The sequence below is a fragment of the Nannobrachium achirus genome (assembly GCF_963921795.1).
Source record: "Nannobrachium achirus genome assembly, chromosome: 6".
NCBI classification, from domain to species: domain Eukaryota; kingdom Metazoa; phylum Chordata; class Actinopteri; order Myctophiformes; family Myctophidae; genus Nannobrachium; species Nannobrachium achirus.
In genome coordinates, this window is record NC_137815.1 from 58,560,116 (window position 1) to 58,587,761 (window position 27,646).

Here is a 27,646-nt window from a genome sequence, read left to right on the forward strand (position 1 = left end):
TACTCAAGTATAAGTATCAATACTGCAATGTAGAAATACGCTAAGTAAAAGTCAAACATTTAAAATGTACTTGAGTAAAAGTACAAAAGTATTGGCATCAAAATGTAGTACCAAAAGTACTCAGTGCAGAATGTCCCATTTCAAGTTTTCAATTGTATAGAATATTTTGAAAATAGCAGATCTAACCCCAAACCTTTTTGTAGATTGGCTGAAATGTATATGTTGTTGTTGAAGTGCATGGTTAATTTACGTTTTGTAATAATAATATAGGCCTACAGTTTACCTAGTAAATGGGTTTCCAAATAAAAGGCCTAGTAGAGTAAAAGTACAATATTGGATCCGAGATGTACTGGAGTAGAATTAAAAGTAGGCTACAGTAGGCCATACCTAAGTAAATGTACTACTTTACACCACTTGTGTTGTGACAGCAACTTATGTTGTTCCTAGTTTCAAATGAACACAGGTAGAAAACAGCCACAGCAGCACTCACTGTACCTGTTTCAGTAGGCTATACCATGTACGAATAATGATGATAATATTGACGATAAAACGCAGAAATGCAACCTGGGTGTAATTTTATGAATACTTTATTACTTTGCCATCTGCAACAATTTGCACTTTCTCTTAACAGGTTAATTCGCTACAGTTACATTATTAAATCAGTATGTACAATGATATTAACAGATAAGAAAACTCCTTAAAATTGCCCCTTGCAGAGCCTGCTCTACATATCGGAATTTATACAGCCTAATAACATTTACATAATTTTTCCCTCAAACGGCCTTCCTCATTCGTCACTCTAAAATCTCGACAACCACCAGCCCCATCCAACTATAAGTTGCTTGTGTGTTACTGAAATAACATGGCGACAAATATGAGCTAATTTCTATTGAACACCTGGGAATGCATACAAACGGCCATAGCCTATGGCCTAGTTGAGCACAGGTTTCTGTGTAGAAATGAATTAAAAAGTCAGACATATAGGCGTTTTCACAGTATGCCTCCTTTTGGTCAACAGGAGTGTAACAGCCGTTGTCTTTTATGCAAGATCAGTCATATAACCTCAAGTGAAGTCAGATCGGTGATACAACTTTTGGTAATCAAATGTTTAAGAAATGCTCCCCATTTCAATTGGTATGAGAACATGACAAAATAAATCTACTTAACCAGCGAGTGAGACAACATTTCATCAGGTATTTATAAAACTGTAGTGTGCATGGTGAATGGACGCCACCTTGTGTCTACTATTTGAACTGCATTAATGATGCCAATGAAGTGACAGACATCTCAATCAAGTACAGTAAAGGCTTAGAGGATAGCAAGGTGAACTGTGGTTCAATGCACTTGTCCTTACTGAAAATAAAAGGAATGTTACAAAATAAATGTAAAATTTACACACAAAATAAAAACACTTTGGGGGACACTAGAATTCCGCTACATATTTATCTAAAATGTATCTACAAGTGTTTTACAGTTAAACAATTTTGCTTTCTCTTTCTAATGTCTCTCCAGTGCCTTTTACCATATAGGAACATCAACATGAATAGTATAAAAAGAAGAAACAATGGCAGAAATAAAAGAAGTAGTAAACCATCACACAGTTTGAAGTACCTTCAATGCTATGGCAAGTACCATGTTTTCAGTCATCTCTATTTTGTAAATAAAAGAACACCGGTATCTATATAATTTAGAAACAAAAACATTTTGGACTGATACAAGTGTGTATGTTTGTGTGTCTCTTTGCAGGTCACACACAGATAGGGTCGAGTGGGTATGTTTATAGCACTGTTATCAGTCATTTATCCTTGTTTAATAGGACGGACATGTGCTTGGCAAGCTAACAGATGGTGGTTTGCTAAGATATAAATTGTGGCAATGGTGGTGATCAACAACAGAGAAAATGTCACAACAGTAGAGTTTGTTGACTCTACACCGCAAGTTGAGGTAGAGAGTGGAAATAACTTATGAAACTCCCATCAGTCTTTTGGATGTGAAGGAGAGCACTATTGCTCAAGTTTGCTGCAAGTCAGGGGTTGAAACTGCTGCTTTTACAAAGGGTGGGCTTTAAAGAATTTAATTTCAAAACACAACGAACATTTTGGTGGAATTTCTCCCCCTGAAATTCAGATGCCCATGATCATCATCTGATAAAATAGAAGTTTGCAAAGTCATCATGAAATGCAGATTTGCAGATCAAAAGTCTTAAGTGGCAGATGCATTGGGGGAAGGGGCGCTTGTACCATAAATGTATTTTCACACAGGGAGTGACACAATGCCTGCCTTCTCACTTGGATCCTCAAGGTCACACTGCGCTCCTCATGTAAATAGACGTGTTTCACAGGAGTGCGCTCACTTGTCAACCTGCCTTTTCAGATTGCTCGCACCTCCCTACCTGCCCGGTCGCATCTCATTGAAAATGTATTACTTTCAGCATCTTTCACGTCCCATTGTCACGGTGAAGTCCAATCACCGTGACAATGATGCCTCTGTGCCTCTGAAACCAGGGGGCACACTGATTGGTCTAGATCGACCAATCAGTAAACAGGGTGATGGGGTGATGTCTGAAGGTAAAAACAGAGCGACGTCGGGGTTCGCGGAGATAGTCCTTCACCGTGGCGAATGATGTAATGTTATAGTTTTTTTACTTTAAAAGACTACACCGTGGTGATGGCTTATCACCCCAGACTGTACTATGATACGGCCTTAACTCTTCACTTGTACTAGAAAAGTGAATTCTTGAAATTGGTATGCTATGATAGTAAAAGAAATGTATGATGAAAATGACATCTAAATAGACAGTGTGGACAATAATACCAGTGGAAGATGAAATCTAGAGCTTTATGGATTATTGTGTGTGCGCGCGCACACACAGATACATATAATACCATACACACACTCAACCACAGGGTGAGGGAAATACTTTTGACTCGACAGCAACGACAGGAATAGAAGGTGTCACCATCACAAAAGTCCACAGCAGAATATAGACCCAACTTGCCCCTCTTCCGAGTTGATCTTCAATTCCATGCTTATTAGCCATAGACTGCCTGTTTCCTTTTATACCTGTCCGCTTTAGTGAGACAACAGAGTTTTACCAGCACATGTTCTAACAAGATTACATGCCCCAACTTGAATTTCTTTTGCCACATAAAAATCCACAAGGGGAGGCAGCAGGCATAAAAAGACCAAATGCATCCAATTGCGAGACAGAATCTGTGTGTTTTTGTACATGACTTTTTTTCTTCCTCCAATGGTGTTCCAAGAGAAGCTTATGTTAGACATCACTTCTTTAAACATGTACTTATCCTGGGTCCATGGAATACAAGTGCCCTTTAATGTTCCAACCCAAGTATACAGATGATCCATCAACCAACTTCGGGAGGGAACAAAAGTGTGCTTTCAAAGAATTCATTAATCTTTAACCCCCCTCCAACACCCTCTTCCTTTAGCTCCTCACAAGAAGAGTCCATCCTTCATTTTATTCCCTCCATCTGTCCATCCATTTTTCTCTCTCTCCCCACTTCCTGCGATGTGCACGTCTCTGAGGTCGTTCCACCACCCCCCTCCCGTCTGTTAAAGTGTTGGTGGGCGATCCCGCTGTCACAAGTCTGTAACCTTGTTCTCCACAGCAGCGGCGATCTGCTGGAGCCGGTAGCCCAGCTGCATCTTCTGCGCAGTGGGGTCCTCCTCCAACGCTCCAATGATCTGAAGATGGAGGAGACATACAGAGAAGAGTTAAGAAGGAAAGAATAATTGGATGGAGAACACAAAAATATACACATTACATTCCCTGTAAGATGTAGGCTGCTAGACTGAGGGAGAACTGGTGCATTTGGCAGAGAACTACACAGTGCCCTCACTGGGTAGTTCTCGGCCAAATGGTAAACTGGCACACATGGCTGATAATTGCCCTTCTCCGAGTTCCAAGTAGGCACTAATGAAATCTCCCTTCAGAGCCAAGATTCTCAAGTATTGTGAGCCAAAACAAATATTACGCCTTTCTTTCCCAATATACTGTGTGTCACTCTTGTGCAACCATCAATTACATTGTCAATAAACATTAACACAACCGCCCTCAAAATAGAGGTGTTTAGCCTTGTAGCTTACAATATCATCATTCATCATACAAATTTGTCCAAAGAATTTGCTGGCACAAAGTCTCTCACATACACACACAAAGACGATGACAAACTCACCTGGTCATAGTATTTGTTGATGTACTTGTACAACTCATGCAGAGCAACAAGGTAATTGAGCTCGCCTGAATAATTCTGGAAAAGAGAGAGTCGGGTTAGAGTCATCATTACCTCATTCCAATTCTCAATGTCTTTGAGCTGCAGTAAATGTCTAACTAGACAGTATTCTTTCTCTACGTACCCTGGACAGTTCAGCCAAAGCAGAGTTCATCTCCTGGTCACTGGCAGAGATGGTCTGCCTGATGTCTGCATAGTACCTACAACACACACCATGTTAGAGCTCAAATGCACACATTTGTTTTAAAGCACACATGCACACACTCAGACACACATGCACACACAACAATGTTACACCAAACATACATTTGCTGGTACAGTAAAATAACAGCATGCAACTAAAGTGGATAATTTCAGTTAATGTTGTGAAGAAGGTTTAAGACTAGAAATAGATTTTTGTGCGTGGGAATCTTTTCAGTTTTTTAATAATAAATATTACCTTTCTACCATCTGCTTGTAACGGGGAATGTCTCTGGCATACAGCAGCTTGTTGATGGGTGAATCCTAATGAAATATAACAACAAAAAAACAAGATAACTATAAGAGAAAGAGAAATCTATTTCTGATTTATTTTACATTAACACTTGGGATGCTTTTATTTTACATTAACACTTGGGATGCTATTATTCTTGTAATTATTTGGCTACAGAGTGCTGCCATTCACTGTGCTTTATTTTGAAGAGCCCCGGAAGCCACGATCGTGTCCATGTTGTGGAAATTCACTAAATCTGGATGCTGACCGGGGTGTTTACTTTCACACGGAAATGAAAAATTGTAACCGACTGTCGCGGCCCAGTGTCGCCGTGAAAAAAAGCATTTCTCTCCGTTCGAAGCTTTTTTGGAAGTAGATTCCGAGATAAAGCAGTTTATTTGCCGCAGCAATGAATAGGAGCCTATGGAGATTACACACTTCCTGATGAGGGCAGCCGAGTTGCATCATGGGATATGACGTTTTGTCGCTCACCTGTTTACCTGGTTACCATGGTAACCAGGTAACACATCAGAAGTGTTAACATACACTTATAGGGTATGTCTTCTCCACCCTCTAACTCCCCCAGCACTCTGATCCCTTACCCGTCCCAGCTTGTGCTCTGCAATGGTGCAGGAGTCCATGAAGGTCTGGGAAATAACCGAAAGCACGGCATCCACGTGGTCCGAGGCCTGCACGTCAAAGATGAACTGGGGATTTTTCACTATGTTGATCCAGAAGCGCAGCGGGAGGCTGGGGATTAGAGAAAATGAGAGACAAAGAGAAAGAAAGAAAGAGAGAGCAAGAGGTAAAGTCAGTATTTATGTGTTCAGACATATGTGGAGAAATATCTTTGTGTTTTTGTGAATAATATGTGTCTATCTTGCTTAATATGTATGTATAGCAGGGTTCCCCAATTAGTTTTCGCCAAGTGCCGAATTATGTCTAGGGTACCAAGCCGAGGGCCACAGCATTGCAGGGGGCGACGGTGGCGTTCCTGCTACTCCAGCGACAATTCAGATAGAGGCCTACTAGTGCAGTGTTTCTCAAGCATTGTGCAGTGGACCTTTGGTGTGGCCTTTGAAATTTGGCAGTGAAGTCACGATTTAAGGACTTTTAAAACCTGTTTAATACCTCAAGAAATAAAATAAAATACCATTACAGCATCAGAAAGAGGCAAACATTTTGAAAATAGCCACACGTGCCATATATCTAGGTGTCTAAAGTGTGCCCTGGCAGAAAAAACTTTGAGAAACACTATACTAGTGTTGTTGCTGCTCTTATACCACCATTATCATAATTATTATGAGAAATGCACTCCTTAAAGTTGAAACAAAATAAGTTAAGAACCAATTAAACCAGTCTGCTTGAAAAGTATGCATCTGTAGCAGTTAGTTGACAGTGCAGAGACATAATTGCCTTCCTTTGATCCATTAACAAGGGGCCGTTACTACTTATTGGCATCAGCTGCCAGCTGGACACAGAGTCTTTTTTTTCCTTTTCTTTTTTGACTGGGGTTGGTGGGGGCCGGACAGAACCCCCCCGCGGGCCGCAAATGGCCTGCGGGCCGCCTATTGGGGAACCCTGATGTATAGTGTGTGTGTGTGTGTGTGTGTGTGTGTGTGTGTGTGTGTGTGTGTGTGTGTGTGTGTGTGTGTGTGTGTGTGTGTGTGTGTGTGTGTGTGTGTGTGTGTGTGTGTGTGTGTGTGCGTGCGCGCGTGTACCTGTTGGTCTTCCAGATGTGGATGGTCTCTGGGTCAGAGATGCCGTGGTGCGCCGCCTGGTCATCCAGCAGATCAAAGAAGTATTTGACGGCCAGCGGGACGGGGCGGCTGGTGCTCAGGATCACTGTGAACAGGTCATCCACAAACTTCTGCAGCGTCCCCTGTGGACACAAAGAAAATAATATGCATACAGTATGTATTATAACAATATAACTATAAATCACATAATAACTATAATATCTCTGTTTATTTATTTCGTCGTAGAAGAGTGTTGCGCAAAGGTAGTGACAATAGACGATCTCCATGCATTGTGAGCTTTTAGATCATCTACTATTTTTGAAAGATTTTGAATTGTTTAATTGGTAAAGTCTGTCTATGGGCTTTATTCATATTTAACAAATGAAGATTATCAACAATAGCTTGTGATTAAATAAATAACTACATTGGATCCATTGAAAGTGAAGTAACGGTTTTGGACCCGACAGCAACCATATATAAAATGGTTTAATAACTGTTCATCCAGGCAAACACATAATTGATCTATAATGCATATTAAGTGGTAGTTCAGCAATAATACACAAGGACATGGTATATTGTCATTATATCATTGCAATAGTGTTGACACAACACAAAGCCATGGTATAATACAATTTACCATGGCCTCTTGTGTATTACTGCTTAAGCTTTTATTATCACCAGCACCCTAAACCAAAAATGTAATGTTACTAACCAAAACCTAGCATAGCATCGAGTTATCCCCGTTATAATATGGAGGCTAAGCACTTATTTGCCAAGCAAAGTGAACAAAGTGTGAAACTGTGGATCTCATGCCTGTGTATACGGTCCCTACCTTCATGGAGAGCAGGCGTGTGAGGTAGATCTCTGGTATGGCCTTTGCTCTCTCCCGCTCCCTCAGACTGCCTCTGCGGTGTTTGGGCAGCTCAGGCTCCTCGTTGGCCTTCACAAGGTGCCACAACCTCACCCCACCCTCATCTGCATCCTCCAGCATGGGGGTCTCTGCACAGACGGACAAGAATAAAAATAAAAATAAAAACATTTAAAAGCTACACTATCACACTATTGGTGGTTCTCACCATCTATAGAAACAATATTTACACGACAAAATGTTCAGTATTTCACAGTTTTTCGTGTTCCCAGCACCAATGTGGTCTATGGCTGCCATTACATCACTTTCCTCCATATCTTCTGAAGTCAGATTAGCCTTAACTCAGTAAACAAGGACAATGGAATGACCAATAGAAATGGCGGTTTTATGACGGCTAATGAAGCAAATACAAAGAGATAATGATGAAAGCCACACTTAGAGTTCAGTGCAGTGACCGAGCACACATGGCCGGATCCCATTCCAAAATGAGATATCTACCACATGCACAAAGTGACATACTCTCTTCTAAAACGATTACTGCTACTAATTAATAATTCAACAACCTTGTTTAGGAAACAGTTAGGTAGTTGCCAATACATAATCTGAAGACAATTATTTGATTGTTGAGTGTGGTTGAAAGTGTTATTGTGAGTAGAAGGCTCATTCGTGTATAGCAGAAGCCATTGAAAATATATTGTGTTGACGGTTTCAGTCATGGTGAAAAGACGCTCAGTGTCTTTTCACTGAGGGTGTGAACCTGATGAAAAAGGACTCACTCTCTCCTGCCACATAGTCGTGGTTGTCATGGTGAATGTGTTTGGAGTGGCGTGGGACCAGTGCTACGGTCGCTCCGTCTGGGACCTGAGGAACAACAGACATTAGCATTACACTCAACCACATCAAATCCTGTATTTATGGCAACTAATCATTATCCATTTGTTCCATAATCACTGATTGTGGAATGGCAATATATAATAAAATGTAAAACTAGTTAACTTATTTCCAAACACTGTGAGCCTATTCCTGTATAATGGGATTAGCCAAAATAGGCATTATCCACATACGACGGCGTATAAATGAGGCTTTATCCAGGAACTCCCTCTAAGCGGCCCCTCTAAACAGCCAAATGTGTAATATGTGGTGCTGGTGCAATAGCAATACATCATGGAAAATAAACAGTGATTCATGTAAGTTCCAGGGGGTCGAGGCACTCAGTGAATAGAGGACCATTGATCCTGTGTGACTCCAACTACATTGCACCTTGAGGGTTTAGAGGCCTTTTTTTATTCAGGATACTCTTTCCTTTTTGGAACCATGGCAGAAATCCAAAGCATTATTTTCATTAAATGTTAACCCAACCCTTCCCCATCCCCGGGTTATACATAACAGTCCTCTTGAGTTAATTAAAAGAAAATAATTAACCACTTGAACCCCAGACTCCCTATAGAGCTCAACAGCCAGAAGTTAAACAAAAGGTCCCATTGATGTTCCTCATAGAGAATTTTATTATCAGCTATAATGTTGTAACAATCCAGTGTACACTTACCACGAGCAACGTGGTTGGTTTGATTCCTGGCTTAAAACTCTTTATATAAGAATTTTCAGAAATATGTATGGAATTAATTAATTGGAAATTCTCTTCCAGCATCCACGCCATTCAAAAATAAAAGTGGGTGGTCCCCGTCACTAGTTGATCTCTATTCTGGGCAAAACATAATAAGCCAACAATCAGCAAAAAAATAGCAGATCTATAAGCTCACAACAAATCGCAAACAAAATGCATTGTGAGCTTGTAGATCAGCTATTATCGGCAAAGAGATGTGGGATAGAGGGAAAAAAGGAGGGGGGCAAGGATAGACCCCTGAGGGACCCTGGTCAACAAATATGCTGTTTAAGTGTTTAACCCATTTAGGCTTAGGATTATTGACCGCTTTAACAATTGAAAAAAATCGAACCTCTGTTCGAAGTGGAGCTGTGTGTGTGTGTGTGTGTGTGTGTGTGTGTGTGTGTGTGTGTGTGTGTGTGTGTGTGTGTAGCACCTCTCTGGTCACCAAGGATCATGTGTACCGATTTTTGTGACATTTGAAGAAAATATGTAGGAAAAGGTGCAAAAAGTGTGTTTTGGAGAAAATTCAAGATGGCGGAAAATCTATCCTGGCGCAAATGGGCGTGGCCTATATGGGGAGATGCATCTTGACCCAAGGAATCCAGGGAAAAAAGAATTTTAATTTTCCGATCTACGGTTCAAGAGTTACGGGGCAAAACGCAAAGTGGGCCGTTATAGCGCCACCATGAGGCCGAGTGATGTAATTTGTTTTGGATTCATTCTTAAAATCATTATGAATCTCCTCTCCGAGGTTTGAAACTGTAGCTCCTATGGTTTACGAGAGAAAAATACTTGAATGTGAGTTTTTGCAATTCCCATTATAAGTCAATGGGGAAAATTAATTCACTAATAAATTAATATCAATTAAACTATAGAACCTTTCTCTTAGCAAGTTACTAGCAGACGATTCCCGAGTAAGCCGGTCGATTTGACATATGGCGCGAGTGTGTGCTGCAAAAACTGGGAGGAGTAGCGTGCCAAACTTTGAGGCTACATACAGACAGACAGACAGACACGGACGGACGGACACACACACGGCCACGTATAGGGAGCTTGTGTTCCACACAGCTCCAAATAGCAGATATACAAGCTCACAGCGCGGCACCGAGTGCCGCGCTGCGAGCTTGTAGATCTGCTATTTTTTTTAAATCATTTTGAATATATCTATTTAAAAGCGAACATTTGTAACTCAAATATTTGCTTCTGGGTGGTCCCTGGAACAACATATTTTGAGATGGGGGTCCGCGGCCAAATACCTGTAATTTTGGGGGTCCTTGACATGAAAAAGTTTGAGAACAACATGATTTAGAAGAAGGATTTAGAAGTCGAGTCAAAGATCGGGTCAAAGATATTCAAAGACTTGCACACATTTTCACGTTTTTTTCAAAAATAGGAGATCTACAAGCTCGCAGCGCGGCACTCGGTGCCGCGCTGTGAGCTTGTATATCTGCTATTTTTCAATAGTTAAAGCATAAAATAATGGTTAAAGTGGTTAAAATCTAACGCGACTCGGGCGCGTTCCAGGTATTTGAGAGTTAAAGCATAACTGAAGAGGTTTCTGGGTTAGTCTGTGTAGTGACCTTGTAATGTTGCAGTGTGTTGAGGCGTTTCCAGTTGCCCTGGACCACTGATGTCAGGTCCTCGTCAGACAGGATGAGGTGGCCGGCCACACCAGACCTCCATTCTAAGACAGATGAAAGACAAGAGATTAGCGTACATGTAGGTCCATGTGGTGGACGTTTATGAGTGGTACATATGCGTGGATGTGTGTAGTATGTTTGTTCACTCCTGGTGATGTATGTAAAGTATACAGGGAAAAGAAAAATGAGTGTGCAAAAAGGGGAATGATGCAATACTTTTTTTTTTTTTAAATAAAATTGGCAGGTTAGAGTTAGACCGTTTACATTTTAGATAGAAAAAGTAGGCTGCACTCACAAATGTCTCCTTTTTGGTGATTTATTAAAGTCTGAGACAAATGTGAGCCTTTGCTAGCACTAAATGCGGATGAAGGCTGTGCACTTCAGTGGAAAAGGATACATTTGTAAGTTTGTACTCTTGCTTGTATCTTCTCCCATTACACTATATCGAGTTAAACTTTGAAAGACCCCTTTTTATATTTTAAGACAAACTCTTTAGAGGAAAGTGCATGTTAAGGCTTTTTGTGAATCCACGTAAAGGAGTGCTCACCGAGGTCTAGGGACTCTGTATGCGGCCGGTGAGAGAAGGAGGTTCCCTTGTAGACCTGATCCAGCAGCTTCTCTTTCACCTGGGTGATGGTGTCACAGTCCAGCACCTTGGAGGGCAGGGGCTGGGTCTCATTTACCCCACCGGGCGGTGGGGTAAATGAGATCAGCACATTCAGAGTCTAGGGAAAAAGAAGGACATTGAGTGTTAAAGGGATATTTCACTTTCAAAAAAACTTTTGGTAATATTATCATCTAATCAGGCTTTTATGAACACCCTGAACAGTTTTTAATTAGCTTGATTGAATATTTAGATATTTGATGTAAATGTTACCAGGCCCTCCAGGCCCAGGGCCTCTCCCCATACACACCCATTATTTTTTCTGGTGACTCATATTCCCCTCCTAATACGTGAGCAGACCGTGTTTTTTCGATAACTTTTCATTTATTTTTAATAATTATTTTTTTTATTTCATTTTTTCCATTCCCCCAAATAATTATTAAAAATAAATGAAAAAAGTTATCGAAAAAACACGGCCTGCTCACGTATTAGGAGGGTAGCGTGAGTCACCAGAAGAAATAATGGGTGTTTTTAATGAATCTATCATGGTTAAAATGAAGTTTGAAGTTACAATGGGTGTGTATGTGGAGAGAGGCCCTTCCACTGCTCCCTGTTGAAAGTGGAATATCCCTTTAAAGGAGTCATCCAGACCAAAACACATATAGGGTTAAATCTGTCTTTTATCATACCCCTTTATACCTGCTTTAGTCGATTTTTTTCATAGCTGCCCCTGTTGCTAGATTTCGGCTGCCCCTGTTGATAGATTTTGCAGGCCTCTCATAACTAACAGAGTAGATAGACTTTATACTAGTGCGGTTATTTCTTCAGCTTCAAAGTTAGTATTTTTTTTACCTTACATGTCAAACGGCTTTTGCTCTGCACCAGAGCAGGGAGAGGAGAGGCTAGAAAGGGAGGGGAGGGAGGGGTCGGTTTGACAAGTAAGGGTGCCTGTGAGGTCAAAACAGCGGTTGGGTTGGTCTCAGGACGGTGTGTAAACACAATCCAATAAAAAAATACTAACTTTGAAGCTGAAGAAATAACCGCACTAGTATAAAGTCTATCTACTCTGTTAGTTATGAGAGGCCTGCAAAATCTAGCAACAGGGGCAGCCGAAATCTAGCAACAGGGGCAGCTATGAAAAAAATGGAATAAAGCAGGTATAAAGGGGTATGATAAATGACAGATTTAACCTTATATGTGTTTTGGTCTGGATGACTCCTTTAAGAAAGGGTTATAGGAGGGTTAAAGAGGACATAAGGATTTATTTGTCATACATTATAAAACTGTAATTTTGTCTGTTCTCTAATGATTAGCCAGTGCATGTTGTTGTAACATGTCATGTTGCACTAATGTGATCCTGTACTGTAGGTCCATGTAGCTGTACTAAAAAAGGGAATACATTAAATAAAAACATTATAATTACTACTATCAAAAGCAGTCAACACACTATACTATAACTAGAAGTGACAAAAGTCATATACAGATCGCACTTGTCGTTTTCTTTAGCATAAGAAAGAATAATAAGTTAGTGTTACACAGAAATAAATTTGATTTTATACTAGTTTGACATGCAAATATGGACTTCAAAAGTGGGGGGTCGCGGCCTGAAAAGGTTGAGAACCAGTGCCCTAACCATTCAGTCGGGTCGCCAGACCCGCCACAGAATTGGTAAAACGCGTCATCTTCTTGTCCTTACCAGGGTCTTGTACTCCACATCTTCTCGTAGCAGCCTGTTGTCGTTGAGGGTGTATTTGGCCTTGCCCGTCACAGCATCCACCGGTCCCTTATCCACCTGGTGTTTGATGGCTCGAAACAACATGTAGAGGGACTCTCCAGCCGAGTCCTGTACACCACAACATGTCAACATGTTGAAGTAGGCTAGAGTTGTTGGAGCATTCTTTCATGGCATACACTTTGTTACTTGTTGTAGTGCTGTACTACGTTTTTGGACATACCGACTTTTGGGGGATCACCATTTACCCCAAGAACAGATTTATAATTAGTGTAATATCACTTATATGCCGGTATCTCATTTGGCTGACCAATTAAAACACTTTTAAACTCATCTATCGCTTGTTGTTTTTTTCCCCATAGTTACTGCATTTTGGCTTTGTAGGGCACAGTAGTAATTCATCAAATCAAATTAAGGGTTTTAGAAATACTGAGGTAATTGAGCACCGCTCCCAAACAAACAACCAATTGTTTTAATGCGAGAGCAACACTAACCACTTAGGACTTGTTCCAAATCTAGTCTAGTCTAGTCTAGTCTAGTGTAGTGTAGTGTAGTGTAGTGTAGTGTAGTGTAGTGTAGTGTAGCGTGCGTGCGTGCGTGCGTGCGTGCGTGCGTGCGTGCGTGCGTGCGTGCGTGGTCTATAAACAGAAAACAAACAGAACAATGCAGTGTTTGCTTAATAATGATCATCTAATCACTAATACTGCTACTGTTACAACTTTATATACTGAAAGTTACGAGTTACACTTGTATAACTACCAGTAAGACTCCCTAATCGGGAGATAAGCGACCGTAGGTCGCTTATCTCCACAAATAGGGCAAAACATTTTTTTTCCTAAATCTTCCTGATCCATGTTGATGACATGAGTGTAGACATGCTGTGTAGTGATTTTCGTGATTTTAGGGCAAAATCTGTAGGAGTTACGGCATTTTATGTGAGCTGCAGTGGAGGGGGTCCTCCACTGGGGGCGCCACCACTTTTGCATCCGTTCTGGAGCACCAGGAGTCGGTGGTCCCCGGGAAGTCCCCGTGAGCAGCCCCGTTGGCGTGGTCATTTGGTCATTTTTGCACATTTGGTCATTTTTTACATCTGGGGGTCCCCCAGGGACTCCCTGGAGCTCCGGGGGTCCTTGGAGGTTGTAGTTTGGCAGGCAAGGAACGTGTGTGCAAAATTTGGCATGGATCGGGGCAACGGTTGCGGAGATATGAGCAGGGCAAGAGTGTGACGTGTGAGGTGTGACAGACAGAGGGACTGACACTACTTACACTACTTACACTTTGTGGAGGTTTTGATAGTAAATGCGACCTACGGTCGCAACCATTATAGACACTTATTAAGACACCATCTCCATGCATGTAGATTCATCTCTTACTTAGGCCAAGAATGCTCCGATGACGCATCCGTTTCATTGAACAGTTTTGCAGGATCACACACGCCCACTCACACTATATCCCATACTCTCTCAACCCAATTGCCGTGTTTGTCTCTCTCTTTCTCTCTCAAACACACAAACACTTTCCTAGCAAATCTCACAAGATCACAACGCATCACGCAATCATGGCTGTATCGGTAAACAGACACCTTTCATTCCCACTGAAGCTGTGCAGGAACATTACAGAAAGTTTTACATGGTGGGCATCTATGAGATTGGCGCCACGAAATATACCGGCATTCGAAATATGCACCTATTTCCACAGGACGCCGAAATGAAAAATACCAGTGCATTACTTGTTTCACTTGCGAGTGGGAAAGGGGTTTATTAAATGTGCAAACTCACCCTGAGGAAGGCGTAGAGGCAGATGGACATCCAGTTGGTCAGCAGTTTCTCCACCACAGTCTCCGTCCTGCACAGAGCCACACCAAACATCCAAAAGTTAGATGAAAACCACAGATTAGACTTTGTGAAAAGAGGTTCTATTATATTTACAGTATGTAGTGAATACTATTTACTAGAATACATTCATATGAAAACACACGTGGCAACTATAATCTTAAAGGACCATTTGTTTTAGATATTTTAGTATTTCAGCATGACTAGTGATGCGTTTTGCATCATATGATGCAAAACGCATCACTGATGATGCAAAATGCATCACTAGTCATGCTGAAATACTAAAAACACAGATTGAACACAAAAAATAACTCAGGATTGTGTTGATCGTGTCCCAAACAACAATAAAATAAGATCGGGTTGTCCCAGAGGTGAAATGCCCCTTTAATGTACTACTTCACTGTTTCTCAAAGTGTTTTTTCCAGGGACCAAATGGACCTTCCATTTGTGCACTGCCAGAGTTAAGAGGTCCCGGTCATAGATTATTTTTGGGTGGGGGTGGGGATTACTGGCCTACTTTAAGGTGTATAGCATGTCCAAGCTAACACCTCATGCAGTGAGTCAGTGAGTATATAATGCTGTACGTTTATCAGGTCTATGACTCTGCGTACCTTCGCAGCATCAGCTTGGGGTTTTTGGCGACGTACTGCTCCACCAGGTCATTGAGCAGGGTTTTGAGGATGTCTGTGAAGTACTCCAATTTCCCATGTAACGCCACTGTCAGTAAGGAGGCCACATAGGCTCTGTCCCTGGGAGAGAAGGTCCTCTGGCTCTCCAGTGTGTGAATGAACTGGAGGGAAGAGAAGGAGAGAGGAGGGAGAGAAAGTGAGAGATGTGATTTGTTTGATTACACGTTTTTCTTTTCATTTCCCCCAATTAAACTATTCAATTAAACGATGAATTTAATGATACTGGTCAGTTGACAAATAGAAGAGTGAAGGGGGAACAACAGCATCATTGTGAAAATGGCGAAGCTGAATACCTTGGTGAGGAACAGCTTGCTGTTAAGCAGGTTGGACAGCTGCACCAGTCCTTGCTCCACTGTCTGCCGACGACACTCCTGGACATCCAGGTCCCGCCTCAGTGGCGACTCCCGGTGGCCAGGGAAGAAGATGCGCTCGGCATACATGCGGTAGTCCAGGAAGGGGATGCCAGAACCAACCAGGTCACTGGACATGTCCATCATCTCTGTCATTAAGTCTGCAGGGGGGGGGGCAGGTGTGTTATAAAAGGTTAGGCAGTTTGATTAGGAAACAGGAACCCCATTAGCTGGTGTCATAGCAACCAGCTAGTCTTACTGGGGTCCACATAAGAACATTCAAACGAATTTGTAAAGTTGCAAATACAAAATTATTAAATGTGAGTACTCAACACACTACATAATGAAACTAAACAATAAGATAGCTGTAATTACATTTGAGAAAAGAAACATACTTTACAGTGTTAAACTAAAGATTATTTTTAAAAGTGAATTTACTGTAAATGCAGCAGAGGTTTCAAGGCAGCTTATTAAAAAGTGTCAATGATCTATAAATAAAAGATCTCCTTAAAGCATGGGTTCTTGGACCCGGTAATTCAGTTTGGTGTTTTTGTAGCTTTTCAAATGATCTATTCAAAGAACAATGTCCTCTTTTACTACTCGTTTCCCCTGCCTCATTAGCATTGCTTCAGACTATTATCATGCCCAATAAAGGGTTACCGTTTGTTTGTAGTCCTAAAATCTGGCAGAGTGTTAGCGTGGGGTTTGTGTGTGTGTGTGTGTGTGTGTGTGTGTGTGTGTGTGTGTGTGTGTGTGTGTGTGTGTGTGTGTGTGTGTGTGTGCACACGCGATGTGTACTAGAAAGTCAATTCTGTGGTTAAAATACATCTAAAGGTCGTTACACACTGCTGCGTTTTTTCGGCAGAATATAGGAGCGATTTTCTGAGCACGTAAAATAAATCAACCTCACTTTATGTCAATTACGTTTGCACACTGCTACCCGTTTCGTACTTATTTTCGGACCACTGGGTCCCTTGCTCTCTCTCTCTCTCTCTCTCTCTCTCTCTCTCTCTTTCTCTCTTTGCCCTGAAAAACGCATTTTGCAACGGAAAAACGCAGCAGTGTGCAACCAGCTTAAGAGTTTCATGTTTTGTTCTACGACATAAAGAACCAGCTAATGTCTCCACAGTTAACTTTAAAGCAGTTAATAGTGTGGTTTAAAAAACTAAAACAAATCAAGAACAAAACATGTTAATTATAAGAAGACTTTGTTTACTACAAGGACTATTTAATGAATTTAGCCAAAACCGGATGCATAATTTCCATTGGAAACCTGAGGTGGAAGTCCATGGCAGAGGTCATTTCACCTACAACAAGACTGTGTGGTTGTCTCGCCATGTCTATTATTACTTTTACTATACTTCCCGTTCCCCATTCTTTGTTTTGCCAGCCTTATCTATTAAACCTTAATATACCCTGTTGAACTTTAGTCCATTCTGTGATTTGCGTGTTGGAATGTTGATATTGAAACAGGATTCTAGGGTTTGTGTTTGGTGGTGGTGTGGACCTGATGAATATTGACACTGGACAGTCATGACAGGCTAAAATTAAAACTGGCTTCCCCCCACGGAAAAGCCATGTGGGATCAGCAGACATTTCATTGGGGAAGTTTGGTGTAATGGGATAACTTCATAAAGGCCGTCTGAAAACAAAGTTGGTCTCCTGGCCTCCGGGAGAAAAAACAAACAGTCTCGTTCTCTATTCCACTCTCCTTCCTTCTCTGTAGCCCCCATCCCCCGGTCTTTCTTGTCTGTTCTATTAATTTCCTTCTTTCCATATCGTTGTCCGTTCCTCTCGGCTCCTCCGTCCGTACCTGTGAACTCTTTCTTGCAGCGGTCTCTCACGCTGGTCTCCAGGTTCTCCAGTTGGATTTGGACCTTCTTATAGTCCCTCAAAGCCTGTTTGCTCTTCCTCCTGATACAGAGGATACAGAGTGGGAGGATACAAAGTTCAGGAGGTTATATAAACGACAGCAATATGCACTCCTATCAACACATGTCATTGTGTATTCACAGCTTTGGTCATAAATTGTATGCATATAAACAGAGACAATTTTCCAGTTAATGTCTTTGTTTTTTAGTGAGGCTCTGTAAGAGGCAAGACGTCTACAAATGGGTCTGTCAGTCTGTTTGGGGATAATCTTGCAAACCACTTGACTGGAACGATCAGCGCCAAATGTGTTGTACAAGTTTAACATTTTTTGAAATATTTAGTTTTAATTGTACAACGGAATCTTCAACATGTTCAACAGTGAGGTGCCATGTGTCATTAGACCCCATCTTATTAGATTTTGTGTTTACATTTTCTCCAGAGTCATTAAAATATTACTGAACTTCCCTGAATAAAATCAGTGGTGGCTAAACATTGTGCTGTTAACTCACCCACTGCATATGTCGAGTTTGACGAGCTATAGTTATGGGTCCACTCTGCTTATGACGAATATGACGAGTTATCAATTAGCTTTAATAACTATAAAACAAAAAAGTATGATCGCCGATTCGCCGTCCATAGCGCTCTATGGACCCGCCCTATTCACAAAAAACGGATCTGGATGTTCCAGAACGGAAATGGGGGGGCGGGACAACGACGCCTGTATCCTGTCTGCCGAAATGTCATCCGGTTCAATGTTGTGCAACACCAGCGTGGCGCTCCGTCGGTTTTGCTTTGAGCGATGGAAGGCTGTAGTACTTTGTTGCTTACCGTGCCTGGATCGTATTGTGAATGCAATCGGTGAACCATCGCGCAATGGATTCGCGCGCGCGCCCACGTTAAAGGTAGGCAAAATCCTGGCGGTGTGGACCATTAGAAGGGTCTTAAAAATAGCGGTGGGTGAGTTAATAGGACATTCGAATTTTGTTCGTAAATCAATTTTGTTTCCATGGACCATTTTCAAGTAGACTTTTCAAATCAATCTCCTCTTTAAAACGCTTTAAAACAAAATTATGGTTTGTTTCAAGTCTCTGCAAGTTTATTTTCATACTGTAATTAAATACACTGATCCCAATAGCTTAACAGAACATGAAACAAACCTCTTTATGCTTTGTCTAAACATGTCAGACCACTGGTATGGTCCACTTAACAAAGTACCACTGCCTTGTGCCTACCAAGGTCCTCTGCTGTATCCCTGCCGTATATACTTTAAGCAGGGGTTGACACTAAGGTCTCAGAGGCACTTGCCCGTCGGGCAAGTACAGGTCATGTTCTACTTGCCCAAAGGTCATGCCCACTTGCCCAAAAAGTAAATTGTCCATTATAAAAATAGTTACTGTAAGCTTTTAATTACCGCTCCATTTATTTCTTTACTTTCTGGGGCTGTGCGATAAAAATGTCATAATGTACCTACATAGCAATTATTGAATATGTCTAGGGTTTCACACTTATTTTACAATTGTAAGTGTAGCAGCAGTAAATTATAGTTAAACAGTGCTCTTATTTTACATTCCGCAGACCAGAAGACAGAACGTGCTGGCCACGTTCAGGTGTTTAGGCAGATATCTCAAGTTGTGTTTATAGACAGTTGTGTCCCCTCTCAAATGAGCTCTTGCCCTGTCGGGCAACCTGAAAGCAAACTTCACCTGCCCGAAGGTTTTATTTACCTGCCGGGGGCAGGTGGGCAAGCCTTAGTGTCAACGCCTGCTTTAAGTACAAGTACCGTATTTTCCGGACTATAAGGCGCACTTAAAAGCCTTTAATTTTCTCAAAAAACTATAGTGCGCCTTATAGTCCAGTGCGCCTTATATATGGATCATTCATTGACATTGACATTCCCTTTAGCACAGCTCCATCTGTTGGATGCATAACGCAACGGTAGCGTCTATTATGTGCGCCTTATAGTCAGGTGCGCCTTATATATGAAAACAGTTTGAAAATAGACCATTCATTGACAGTGCGCCTTATAGTCAGGTGCGCCTTATAGTCCAGAAAATACTGTAAGTAGGTCAGAGTGGCTTATCGTCGGTATCAGTGGAGCAAAGAGGGAGTCTTTTCCTTTGAAATGCGCTAGACTCCTGGGAGATGGAGTGCCGAGGTGGAGCATTACACCTACTGTATGTACCTTCAACTGTACCTTGTGGTCCAATAGTGAGTGCTCTACTGAATGAGCTACCCAAGCACACTAAATATAGAATACAAGTGCTTGATAGTCCTACGAAGCGGTGCATTCACACTGCTGCTCACACACATAAATAGAGAATCCATCCACCCACCTGTAGATAAGCACAATGATGAGGACAATGAGGGCCACGATGGAGGCTCCGACCCCAACTCCTATCTGGGCCTCCAGGGGAAAGGTGGCCAGACTGAGGCTGTCATACTGCACCTTGCCCAGGGAGAAGTTCAAGTTGCCCATATGGACCTAAAACACACACACACACACACACACACACACACACACACACACACACACACACACACACACACACACACACACACACACACACACACACACACACACACACACACACACACACACACACACACACACACACACACACACACACACACACACACACACACACACACACACAGGCTTAAAAGGCAATACATGTCTCTGGTTTCACACGACTAAACTAAAGCTTGCACTTTGAACAGTGATGGGTTTCCACTACACTTGGGCCGTTCTGACGTGGGTTTGTGTCCTACACAATAAAATCCTGAGTGTTCACTGAACTCTGACAGGGTAATCATAAGAGTGTACGTCTAACCAAGAGGACTGGTAACGGTGGGACTCACTGTAAACTCCGGCAGATTGTCCGAGCCTTCGCGTCTCTTGCCGTGAGGACCCGGAGCGGGCTGCTGGGGCGGGGGCTCACAGTAGAGATGGTTTCTGGTCAGAGTCTTCACAGCACAGATCCCTTCCCCCACCAACACCACCACCTCCTCCTTAGTGATGGCCAGGTCCAAGTTCTCTCCCTGTGGACGGAGATCGGTCAGATGTGAGCGTGAGAAGGAAAATGTGATTATTTTAATAGAACTTTTATTAAACTTTTAAAGAAGCTCCATTGCTTCTATCGGGGGGTGGCCATAGCTGAGTGTGTACGTAGAGCATACATGGGTTGGTACTGGAATACTGATATATTATTGATTTCAGCTGTTACAAGAATTCCAAACATGACCTGCTTTAATTCCGTCAACTTAATGACTAATAGTATTAAAATGTATTTTTTTTTATGTCCAATGTATTTGTATTTAAGTTCATAAAGTTAACATGAGTATATAACTAAATGCTATTTTTGCTTCTTTTGTATGAGATACTAGGATCGTAGGACGCAGCAATATGCCATGTGGCCCTCATGAGTGAAGGTGGAAATATAGTGGCCCTCGCCATCATCAAAGTTGCCCACCCCTGACGTAGAGAATCCGCCTGGGATAGGTCCCCGGTTCGTGTCCCGGCGCCGGCCAACGAGGCGAAGTGTCCCTGAGCGATACACTTAACCCCTAACTGCTCCCCGAGGTGCTGCACTAGCAGCGCCCACTGCTCCTGACACTTAGGATGGGGTTAAATGCAGATGCAAACGTTTGCTGTATATGCAAATATACAGTGACATACAGTATACCGCAAAGGAGTGCGGACCAAATTACTATTATTATTCTATAGAGCTCTAATTGTACAGTGCTCCTGCTATCATTACAACTGCCACCATTACTGCTAGCGTTGCTACCACAACGTATACAGTACCATTATAACTAATGCATCTTTACTACCACAAATACTGTACACATACTGCAATGTGTCGTGTTCACTGACTAAACAAAGTAAACATAGTCCTTGATAACATAAAACTAGTCCCTGTCATCATATACTAAATATACATTATGGCCATATGTGATGCAGCACATAGGCAAACTGCAAATACTAGATTAAGACTGTTACAATATAACTGGGTGATGCGCACTTATATAACACCAGTTAAACTGCATAGGTTTAATATTGATATCCCAGACATTTACGTTAAATGTGACCAGTCAAAGGGAACACTTTTTAATTGTATGTGGGAATGCAGAGAGATTTTGGACTGAGATCTCTCAAATCATTTACAAAATGTCATAGCAAGAAAAAAACAAATTCCTTTGGACATGTTACTCCAAGCAAAGCGCACAATTGCTCTTTCATTCAGAACATTCAAAGACCACGGGCGAGCAATGGCTCAGGGAAATAAGCATTTTTTGTGCTATGGAAAAGATAACTTATATTCTGAAGAAGAAAGGCGAAATGTACAATGGTGTTTGGGGGCCTTTTAGCCTTCTCAGTCTTAAGGGACGTTGATGTGTCGGAAATGCTTCGAATGGATAATGATGGAAATACCTCATAAACTGTTGTGAATATGCACTCTATGGACGCTGTTGTGTGTTTGCCCTGATCTAATTTTAGATTTCTTTTTTTTTGTATGTGTTTGTACAGTACATACAAACACAGAGAAATACGATGAGAGGCACAGGTATGGCGCCAATGCTCTGGCTGAGTACAAGTCTGCTGGCCAGGAACAATCTGTCCCATCACAAGTCAGAGAATGTTGTGAGGCAAGAGCTTATACTTCTGGGTATTGTAGTATTAATTTTATGCGTGTAGGGAGGGTTCCTCCCGCGATCAATGCATAGAAAATGGGTGTAGCTGGTGTTTTTTTAATGCACTTCATACAACAGACGAATGGAGGTTATCTTGAGAAATGGCAGAGTAATTCTAACACTCGCTCTTCTGAACAATAAGCATCTCCCGTTCCCTGTGGTCCTACCTCTAGCTGGATGAAGCTGCCGGGGTTGTAGCGGTAGGCCTTGAGCGGTTCCTGCTCGTTGAGGACTTGCAGTTTGGGGTTGGGCTCGTAGCTGAAGCCCTGGGGGTTGAGGCTGTTGAAGTCAAAGTGCAGGTTGTCCAGCAGGAATTCCACCGTGATCTTTGACCCCCACACGGACGAGTCCACCATGGGCGAGCGGCACAGGATCAGCGTGGACGAGTTGACCTCACAACGCTCTCCGAACTGAGAGAGGGAGGGAGAGAAAATGATCAAAGTTTCGAAGCAGCCGTATGGTTGAATTAAAGCTGCTACTTCTAAGAGTAAGTCCTTTACTAGAAAGGTGAGGTGTGGTTGCCTATATATTGTGATGTCAGGTGAAGCTTGACCAATCCTGTCTGAAAAGGACAGAAAAAGTCCAATAACTCAATGGATTTTTGGGGTTTAGGGGTTACAGAAAAAAGGTTAAGGATGAAATAATAAAGCTGGACAAGAACAATAGTCCGGTTACCCTATAGGCAATCACACTAATAACAGTGAATAATGATAAAGAAAGTTTGCACAGTGAGAAGCTAACCTTCTGAAGCTTAAATGGAAAATTTCGAGTAACATGACAAATAGCATTTCATTTTAACATTTGACATAAAAGAAAGACACACACCTGCTTGACAGAGCAGGATGGGTCTTCAGGACAGCTGGGATCAGGCACCATTCTGGGCAGCCTCCTCCTCACTCCCCAGGCCCTGCTGCTCCTCCTCCTCCTCCTCCTCCTGGAGGACTCGTAGGGAGAGACGCTCACCACCATCCTGGGCTCCTGAACCACATCCAGGTCATGTCCCGATACATAGATCTGACGCCCTCCGCTGCACAGTGAGCACAGAGCAGTGTTAATTCCCTCGACAAAATATATGATGAAACATATTCGTCGACTACCTTTTTTCACAGACAAAAAAAAACAAACTATGATGACTAAAACTAAGGCTTCTTGAACCCTAGCGTCCAAATTCTGAGAACTTTAGCCAAAAATAGCAGATCTACAAGCTCACAACGCCTCGCACTGTGAGGTGTTGTGAGCTTGTAGATCGGCTATTTTCGGCAAAGAGGTTTGACGTAGAGGGGAAAAAGAGCAGACTAAGTACAGAGTGAATGGTCAAGTTTATTAAGTATTGACGGTTCAAGTGGTTAAATATCTGAAAACACAAATTGACATGAATCCAAAATACACAGATGATTGTGCTATCAAACAATGAAACTATATGGAATCTATGATATGGTCCCAGCTTCATCTCTCTCTCAACTAAGGGGTCCTTGGCCTGAAAACCTTGAAGACCTGTGTTGTAGACTATGATTAAAACTCACAACACCAGGCGCACACACACACACTTACTCCAGGTAGCTCTTGTTGGGCGTGGCATAGGTGATGTTAGGGTTGTGGGTGTAGTGGTAGGCGGAGGTGTGCAGATGCCGCTGGCTGCTGCCGTAGTGCAGGGTGACACGGTGCGCGCCCGTCTTATTAGCGCTGCCCGTCACACACACTACGCTGGCCTCCAGCACCCCAGATGCCCTGTAGGGGGAACAGTTGGGTCAGACAGGGCCATGGAAATGGAGGGGAGGGTGGGTCAGTGGGTTGTAGAGGAGAAAGAGGAGGATGATTAAGAGATTGAGAAATGTGTCAAAGTGTGTGTGTGTGTGTGTGTGTGTGTGTGTGTGTGTGTGTGTGTGTGTGTGTGTGTGTGTGTGTGTGTGTGTGTGTGTGTGTGTGTGTGTGTGTCTGTATAACAGTGGTTTTCAAAATGGATTCCAGGGACTCTGTGGGTTTCTTTCCATGTTGGTACCATTTGTTCTCAGTCAGAGTTAAGGGGAGACCTTGAAATGCAAAGGTTTGAGAAACACTGGTTTATAACATACTGTATGGCAGGGTTCCCCAATAGGCAGCCATAGACAGCCTAGACATAATTCAGCCCTTGGGGAAAACTAATTACTGTATAACTGGCTCTGTCTGTCTGTGTCTGTGTCTGTGTCTGTGTCTGTGTGTGTGTGTGTGCGTGCGTGCGTGCGTGCGTGCGTGCGTGCGTGCCAAATACATCACTAACATGCATGTATTGCGTGTGACTCACATGCTACATGGCACTCCTCCCACGGTTATAGACAGCTCTGTGGGGCGGCCGGTCAGCAGGTTGCGGCCAGTGATTGTCAAAGATGTGCCCCCTGCCTTGGGCCCCCTTTCTGGAGACACTCCCATCACAAAGGGGTCCTATGGGGGGAGCAGGGGATATGGATCAAGAATAGGGCCATTATTTAACAACATATGTATCAGCAAATATGCAGCTGATGTGTGATTTTTAATTAAACAAATAATAATAGCCAATCTACAAGGTCACAGAATGCTTTTATATCTGTTATTGCAGTAAAATATTCAATCGAGCATAAAGGACCACTTCACACATTTTCAACCTGTCTTCATATAACTGGTCCTCAATGATGCTCATGATAATATGGTACCATTTTTGTCTACTCTGTGTCTCAGAGCAGAGGGCTGACGACAGCTCAGAAACCCGCCTACTAGGGCTGTCAGAATTATTACATAATAATCATCTAATCACAATTATTTGACATAATCGCGATTATTATTCATAATCATCATAATCGTTTCCATGTTGAAAAAAGTTCATATATTTAAAAAAATGTCAAAAATAGTGGAAATAGTAGATCTACAAGCTCACAATGTGTCGCATCGCGACGCGTTGTGGGCTTGTAGATTGGCTATTTCCACTATCAATGTTCTTTTTTAAGTATAAAGTTGTCAAATATGTCAGTAATTTCTTTGGATATTTAGGTCATGTGTCATATCTACCATGTGCAACTTCAAAGCCTAAAAGCCAAACAGAAATGTAATTGTCAACGACAAAAACACAATTAAATCGTTAATCGAATTTTTTTGAGTGACAATTAATCGTCATGTAAAATGTCATAATCGTGACAGCCCTACTGCCTACCAGTGAGAAAAGAACAGTAGTACCATATTAAAATGAGCAAAGGTGAGGATAGGTTGAAAATGAGTGAAGTGGTCCTTTGTACCAGGTTTAATGCTGTTATGAATGATCACCTGGTAGCTGAATTCCTGGCTGGACCAGCCAGTCCCTCCTCCGTTCACCTCAACAGACACGTGGCCCATCTTCTCTCCTCCGCTAGCCTTGGTCCGGCACACTATCCTGGAGGGAAAAGAATATATGTATTTCTATATTATTTTGAAATGTACAGCAACCAGCAGTATCGTGTGATCAATAAAGACCTTAAACCTTAATAATACCCCCAAAAAACAACAAAAACCTTTCACACTCTGCCACGTGCACACTGCTACACACAAACACCTTCGTAAAACACTGCTGTTGGATGAAGGGTTTGCCATTTCAAAAGGTCATAATGTCAGGAATTAAAACTAAGAGCTTCTTATCCAGACTGAGGGCCAAGCATTTCTGAAGCAAGACAATCCATTTAAAATGGATTTCGAACTCTATAATGACATGTCATTTTGCCCAGCCCATGAAGGTATCCATCAATTTGTGCAGAAACGTCCAAATTAGCAGAATATAACATATAATAAGACCTCTTGACAACTGTAGGCTTTTGAATGTCAGTAGCAATGAAAAAAACAATACAGCCACACAAAACCCCACCAAACCAACACAGCCACCTGCAGCAACCACTGTGTACCTGGTGGATATCTCATAAAGGTTGGGGATAACAGCACAGGGAACCCCTGCTACTGACACCGACTTGAGGATGTCGTCCGCCTTCTGGCCCAAGTTCGAGCCCGAGATGGTGACAACTGTCCCCCCTTCCAACAGGCCGGACAATGGCTCAATCTGAAAGGGATGTGACAACAATGTTAGAGCGGGAACTATATATATATATATATGATACAAATTAGATCTGTGGAACCTGTGGAACCTAGAAGGTGTACAAGTATGTGTGCCATGTAAGTAAACAGAAACTAGATGGAGCTGGAGAGTTGCTGCTGGGAACGCTATCTACAAAAATAGTTTTATCTGTATGGAACAAATTGAAAATAGTGCTTTAATAAACTAGGTCCTCAGGTAAGGTACTTTATTCCAGAACGGTTTGGACTTTAATAATATACAGTAAAAGACCTCAGTGTTCATTTATCCGTTTGTCATCTGATTTGGTTATTTTGTACACTCCCAGAGTTTAATTAACACTTTGAGGAAATTACTGTATACTTCCCTAATCAATATTACTTATGCAATATATATTCATACAACTACGTTGCCTAAACAGTATGCCCAGTACAACCAAGGGTTGTTCCCCAGTAGCATGTTAGTCCCTTTTGTAATAACTACTTCTGTAAGCATGGGACCCAGGCACTTATACTTCTCCAACACTGTCATTAACATACAGTACATTCTACAATACTTCCTATGAGCTGGTGAGCTCTGAATGTGCAGTATGTTCAGGAATATTCATTTTGCACAAATATACAGTATGTCCTGTATGTCTGGCCATATACTTTGTCAGTAGTCTCGCGTCAATATAGTACTACAATTTGTAGTACAGTCCTAAGTGAGTTTCCCTCATTGGATTTCCAAAGACAAAGGGTTTTCGATTTACACCGAAAACATGTCTTTGGTTAACATAAGCCTTTATGTGTTGTTCCACGACAAAAATTGCACCTGTTGATATCTCAACCTTGAATTTTGAAGCCGCTTTCTGGCTTCAAAGAAAGTATGTTGATCTGTGTAGATTATCTTGTTGAACAAAACGTGTTAATACCATAAGTCTTGGTTGATTACAGAGCTTATTTTCTAAATTGACCTAGACGCCCCCAAATCATCTGGGATGGAAAGCAATAGCAGTTAACTTCCTACAGACTTGGCCAACAGGAAGAATATAATTTTGTTGCGTTGTCATTGTTTTTTAGAGCAGTGGTTCTCAACCTGTTGGTCGGGACCCCCAGTGGGGTCCCCAAATACATTTGGGGGGTCCCCAGATGATTAGCTTAATGTGCAACATTGTTTTCTCTCTCAACAGTGAACAAACCAACATGAAGTTTAAAGATTTTTTTTTTTTTTTTTTTTTTTTTTTTTTGGGGGGGGGGGGCTTTTTATGCCTTTA

At 42.0% G+C, this 27,646-nt stretch overlaps 1 protein-coding gene across 1 annotated transcript in view; it reads right to left on the reverse strand.

Annotated features, from left to right (window-relative positions):
* Positions 1–628: 628 nt before the first annotated feature.
* Positions 629–27,646, reverse strand: part of plxnb1b (plexin b1b) — a 123,483-nt gene continuing 96,465 nt past the window's right edge. The window contains exons 16-38 of the mRNA XM_080728857.1: positions 26,228–26,379; positions 25,620–25,725; positions 24,631–24,767; positions 23,901–24,077; positions 23,175–23,376; positions 22,517–22,759; positions 20,517–20,696; positions 19,991–20,139; positions 17,599–17,699; positions 15,729–15,946; positions 15,358–15,536; positions 14,693–14,759; positions 12,879–13,025; positions 11,126–11,303; positions 10,519–10,622; positions 8,109–8,193; positions 7,297–7,463; positions 6,447–6,607; positions 5,328–5,475; positions 4,693–4,757; positions 4,378–4,453; positions 4,197–4,271; positions 629–3,705 (exon numbers count right to left, since the gene is read on the reverse strand). Coding sequence (XP_080584983.1) covers positions 3,601–3,705; positions 4,197–4,271; positions 4,378–4,453; positions 4,693–4,757; positions 5,328–5,475; positions 6,447–6,607; positions 7,297–7,463; positions 8,109–8,193; positions 10,519–10,622; positions 11,126–11,303; positions 12,879–13,025; positions 14,693–14,759; positions 15,358–15,536; positions 15,729–15,946; positions 17,599–17,699; positions 19,991–20,139; positions 20,517–20,696; positions 22,517–22,759; positions 23,175–23,376; positions 23,901–24,077; positions 24,631–24,767; positions 25,620–25,725; positions 26,228–26,379 — 3,222 coding nt within the window. The 3' untranslated portion in view covers positions 629–3,600. The remainder of the gene's footprint in view (positions 3,706–4,196; positions 4,272–4,377; positions 4,454–4,692; positions 4,758–5,327; positions 5,476–6,446; positions 6,608–7,296; positions 7,464–8,108; positions 8,194–10,518; positions 10,623–11,125; positions 11,304–12,878; positions 13,026–14,692; positions 14,760–15,357; positions 15,537–15,728; positions 15,947–17,598; positions 17,700–19,990; positions 20,140–20,516; positions 20,697–22,516; positions 22,760–23,174; positions 23,377–23,900; positions 24,078–24,630; positions 24,768–25,619; positions 25,726–26,227; positions 26,380–27,646) is intronic.